Raw genomic sequence first — 5,043 nt, 5'->3', positions numbered from 1 at the left:
GTCAATAACCACTTTTTGAGTAGTCTCATCTTTGATAGTGGATTAATTACTCTCTTTTAGTAAGGAAGTTGTTAGAATCTCTCTTTTAGATAGATAAAAGAGATAGTAAAGGTTAGTTACTTAATTTACTTATTTAGATAAATAAAGTTAAACTCATGTCATTATGACCGACCTGGCTAATGTCTATATATTGAGCTTTATTCATTTTGAATTTGACTAGGTAATGAAACAGGATATAAACAATTTTTTTTTCATTTTATATATAAACACATAATTTATAACAAATATAACTTCAAGAGTTTTCTTGCTTAGACATTGTATCCAACATGCCGCATTTTTATTATTCATAAATTTTTATAGATGTTGATGTTAAATATCTTACATAAATTACGTAGTTCACAGTTTCACACGTCTCCAACTACTATTATTTTTCATAAATTTTGTAATTGAGAAAATATACCTAGGTTTTTAACACCAAACTTCAGATATTTTTTTCTATTAAAGGATGCCATACTTTACAATGCTGGGCGGAATAAGGATGAACATTTTTAAGTCTCCCCAACTTCAATAAAAGCTTATTTACTGTTAAAAGACTTAAGAATTAAGATACAAACGCCATGAATCCCAAAAGCCATACACGGCCAAGATTGGCTAGTCTAAAAACTTGTACATTATTTATTTTGGGTCAAGCTAGAGCCACACCCAAAATTGTTTAGGACATACCTTTTATTCTGGCTTTATCACACATTAAGAACAAAATATGTACTTTTAGCAATTTTCAGTATATAAAACAAGACATCAGCGAACAAAAACATCATGCAGTAATACAAAACACAGGCAGAGAAGAATCTGCCTGTGCGGAAAGATTTTGGTATCGGTTGACGCATCACGGCACTCATTAATTTCTGTGTGGCGTTTGTCTTGAAACCATGTGCTCTGATTTCTGCTCAGAATGGAAAAGTTTGAACATGAATATAGCTTAAGCAAAGAAAAACAATATTCATAGTTCAAAACTAGAAAAGCTTCATGACGAATATACACAACCGGAACTAGAGTAGACTTTAATAGGATAAACATGATTATGTAGTTCAAAAAAATCAACTTGATCAGTACAATGTAGCTGGCCCACAAAAGGAATCAAAGCTGTTATTTTGTGGCTTCAAAACCTACTAAGGATGTTCATAACAGCCAAGTCAATTCGACAGTGAAGTTAGCAAAGTGAGACACTCTTGAGGCTGCAGAATTATAGAAATTTTCTGCTATCCTTGCTTTTACATGGTGTTAGCATTATTTTCCTACTTTTTTTGTTTAATTTTATTTATTTATATTTTTCCGTTGTGTGGATCATTGTTCCATGCAGCTAAATCTCGCAAGAGAAAAAAGACATAAGATGCAACTGACCTGCTCCGAATATGGCAAATATTTTCCATCAAATGTCACGACCACACGATCTTTCCCATCTACTCCTTTGACTTTGTCAACTGAGCAGTAGAAATCTATTGCTGACATGCTAAAAATGAAAATTAACAAAAACTATTTGTTAGGCAGGGAAATCTTCAAAAATAAAATGTTCAGTTTGCTTTCCACAAGAATTTTATTATTTGCTGAGATCTTAAGCATGTTTAAGTGAAAATGTTGCATTATAGATTGGACAATGGAGATAGTATAGACTAAAGAAGGATGAAAGGTGATAATAACGTATGTCATAAAACTGCGAGTGGTAAACTTTCAATCTCCAAAGAAAGAACTTCAAATTTCTTGACTTCCGACTTTGCTCCTTCAATTTTAACTTGCACTTTGATAACGATAAGATAGCCTTTCTTGTCACAGGAAGGGTGCAGGAAGATATGTTTAAGAACATATGAATGGACATCCAGGACAAAACAATAACCTGATATTCTAGGAGAAAGAGACAATGTATCTGTGTGGTTGAGCCTTGTGAGGTTTAGCTCCCTCGTCCGAAAATCATTCATAAGCATCGGGTTGTAACATGCATAAGATCAATGTTTCAATAACAGAGTCGTTAACCAGGACTCAGTTTCAGAAAAACCAGAATGTCTCTTGGTGTCTTGTCTGAAATCCTCCTAACAAGACATTATTAATAAACACAATTCATTAAACCTTCTTACAATACAATATTCCCCTTGGCTTCAGAATACAGGATCTCTGGATCTTTTGGTTTTACCATCCAAAAGGTTTTGGAAATGATTCATTAATGAGATTTATGACATTGATAATCACTCAGATATTTCTTCTCCAGAAACACAGGTGCCTCTGGTGATTCCAAAGAAGACAAAAGCATCAAATATGATACCTAAAGACTGGTTAGCAACTACATAAAAAGTATAAAATCCTGCATTGGTATTATATAAAGAATCCTAAAATTCCAAAATCCTGATTTCAGAGTATATTACATCAGCACTTTGAATTATTAATTTAAATCATCAGTTAACAATGATTAATCATTTGAACGCTTCATATTGAAAACAAGGATACAAAAATGTCCCAACCCTGATTGAAAATGGCATAACCACAAGCATATGAATATCAATACATAATGTATTATCAGTTGAATATTCTCTCTAACATAGAAACCATGTTTCAATAAGCCTCAACATATTTAGTGCACATTTTTATTTGTAACGTAAGAATATATATAACATACATAGCCTATTGCACTATAAGAAAATCAAAATTGATTTCAGCGGCAAGAGTTAATTTCAATTTTCAATAAGGACCAGTCTTGACAACAATTTAGAGAATTCCTTGGACCTAATATCCTCTTTTTAAACAATAAGCTGGAAATTGAATGGCGTAGCATATATGACACTGCGGCATAGTATTATCAATACAAAAAAGCATCACAAATAGAATATAATTTGATCAAGCAAGAGAAATTTATAAAAAGAAAAATTCAAAACTTACATCCCATCGCCAAACTCTTCATTGATTATTTCTTTAATGCTCTCCCCAAAATGCATAACAGCTTCATTCAACCTATGAAAGAGAATATCAGTAACCCGACAAATTAAGCATCCAAAAACTGCAAGTCATATGATGCATCATGCATAATACATTCCTAATATTAGAATCCAAAAAAGCGAGTAACACAGTTCCACAAAGTACATGTAAACCACTTTGGACTGAAGTATGTCACATATTCCTTAACTGAACAGAAGCATTTTCAAAAGCTGAAGCAGGTACTATATATCTTTACTAACCTTATATTAGCTCATATAGAATTGAATACCACTGCCTCCATTCCCCTTTTATCAGTCACTAATCTGGTACATTCTTGAATTAATTTATCTGAATTTATATTCGGGTACACTGGTCCAAGAATTACCAAATTTCGTTCTGACAAATAAAAGAGAAAGAAGACAATAGCATTAATCCTTATCCATTCTCAGTCTAAAAGGGTTTTTGACTATCGACACATTATTAGCAACTAAAATGTATGGAGAATATGTTGGCCAAAAACAAAAATACAAGTATAAATCCTCAGACACTGATAAATGGTTTCAATTCTACACCATGTTTCATAATTAATTCATTTTTTGAACTTAAACCAAGCCTGAAAAAGCTTAAACTTTGAGAGGATAATTACGCCTTTTGGCAAAGAGTATGCTTCTCCCTTCAAATACTTACTATGAGATGTTATAGATGTTGTCTGACCATAAATTATACCATAATCACAGCCTCATGTTCGAGTTAAAATTCAACTACAGAATATCCACATGCACCAAAATGATTAAAATTAGAATTTACAGCACTCAAATGTGAGGAGCAAGAAGAAGAACCTATATACAGTGGGTTCTTGGATGAGGTGAGGGTCATAAGACCTCAAGGGGGGCCTCATCATCTCTTCCAAAAGATCATCGGTCAGGTCAGGGAGGGCTGCCCGGAGCTTAGGGGCAGTTTGGGGTTTGAGCTGAGCTTGTCTTTTGAGGAGCTGGGCAACATAGACGTTGGTCAGTCCGGTTTCCTCCGCTAACTGACTGTACGACTTGCCGTTCTTCTGCTTCACAGCTTGGAGCTTTTTCACTACGCTCGCTTTGCTATTATCCTCCATACCTAAAGATGATTAACAAATAATGGTTCAATAAGAAATAGTGTGTTGAGCAGTGGTCAGATTGTGGTAGACTATGAAATTGATGGTCTACCTAGGGCTGTCAAACGGGTTATACCGACCGGACGACGACGACGGACTGAGCGAGCGTCAGACAGTGTCGGATGGCGGTGGTCCGTAAGAAGAAAAAGAAGAGTCACGAATGCAGCGCAGCAGCGGACGAGTTGACGTGCGGAGCAGAGGCCCAGGCAGCAGCGGTGCGGGAGCTCCAGCGTCCAACTCCACCAGCCGTCTTATTCTAGAAGTTTCAAAAACCGACCGATCATTAAATGGTTCTAATTATTAGTTTTATGATTTTAACCCGTTCAATTATAATTTAAAAGAATGTTAGGGGCTAGCAACTTTTGTGATTTGGAACCATTAAGGATATGTTTGGTTTTGCGTTAGAAAGAAGAGAAGCACGTTTGAGTGCATTGAACGCTTCCTCTTTTTGTTTGGATGCTTTTTTATTTCTAAACGTAAACGTGATTTTAGGTTCGTAACATGCGTTTATAAGAAGCTGAAAATTGTAGCTTCTGCGTTTAGAAAATCACGTTAGGATTGAATTTATTTTGTTTTACCAATTCTACCCTTTACTTTCTTACTTATAATCTCTTTAGTATTCAAATATTTTAAATATATAATTATATTTTTTTATTAAATTTTTACTTTTGATTTTGTAAAAAAAAATATTTTTATTTGGCTTTGTTAAAATTTGTAACCGTAATTCTTGTATATTAATTTATTATTATAATTTTGTTATAATATAAATTATTGATCCAATTAAAAAGAACAAAATAAATAAAAAATTAATTATAAATAAGAATAAAATCATAAATAATTAAAATTTATAGTTTAAAATAGTATTAAATAAAAAAGTACCAAAAATATTAAAAGAATTATAAGTAATATAATTTAATAAAATATATTTTGAT

The 5,043-nt window shown here is 33.1% G+C and overlaps 1 protein-coding gene across 2 annotated transcripts; it reads right to left on the bottom strand.

Annotated features, from left to right (window-relative positions):
• Nucleotides 1–563: 563 nt before the first annotated feature.
• LOC130942204 (cyanate hydratase-like) lies at nt 564–4,401 on the bottom strand. 2 transcript variants are annotated; one of them, XM_057870902.1, is made up of 5 exons: nt 4,164–4,401; nt 3,801–4,074; nt 2,926–2,997; nt 1,402–1,510; nt 564–943 (listed from the first exon to the last, which is right to left on the bottom strand). In XM_057870902.1, the coding sequence occupies exons 2-5, from the start codon at nt 4,070–4,072 to the stop codon at nt 899–901; spliced, it is 498 nt and encodes a 165-aa protein (XP_057726885.1). In that variant the 5' UTR covers nt 4,073–4,074; nt 4,164–4,401; the 3' UTR covers nt 564–898. The 2 variants fall into 2 exon arrangements, with proteins under 2 accessions (XP_057726885.1, XP_057726886.1); XM_057870903.1 differs by having other exon boundaries at nt 4,192–4,398.
• Between the last annotated feature and the right edge of the window lie 642 nt (nt 4,402–5,043).

This window comes from Arachis stenosperma, chromosome 7 (genome assembly GCF_014773155.1).
Source record: "Arachis stenosperma cultivar V10309 chromosome 7, arast.V10309.gnm1.PFL2, whole genome shotgun sequence".
NCBI lineage: Eukaryota > Viridiplantae > Streptophyta > Magnoliopsida > Fabales > Fabaceae > Arachis > Arachis stenosperma.
The sequence above is the reverse complement of the archived record's forward strand: the minus strand, read 5'-3'. Positions and strand labels throughout refer to the sequence as shown.

Bases quoted from the DNA above. Each gene is read 5' to 3' on its own strand.
- LOC130942204 (XM_057870902.1), bottom strand. From the start codon at position 4,072: ATGGAGGATAATAGCAAAGCGAGCGTAGTGAAAAAGCTCCAAGCTGTG. The intron at 2,998-3,800 runs GTTCTTCTTCTT...TCTCTTTCATAG, and splicing joins CAAGAACCCACTGTATATAG to GTTGAATGAAGCTGTTATGC. The intron at 944-1,401 runs GTCAGTTGCATC...CATTCTGAGCAG, and splicing joins ATTTGCCATATTCGGAGCAG to AAATCAGAGCACATGGTTTC.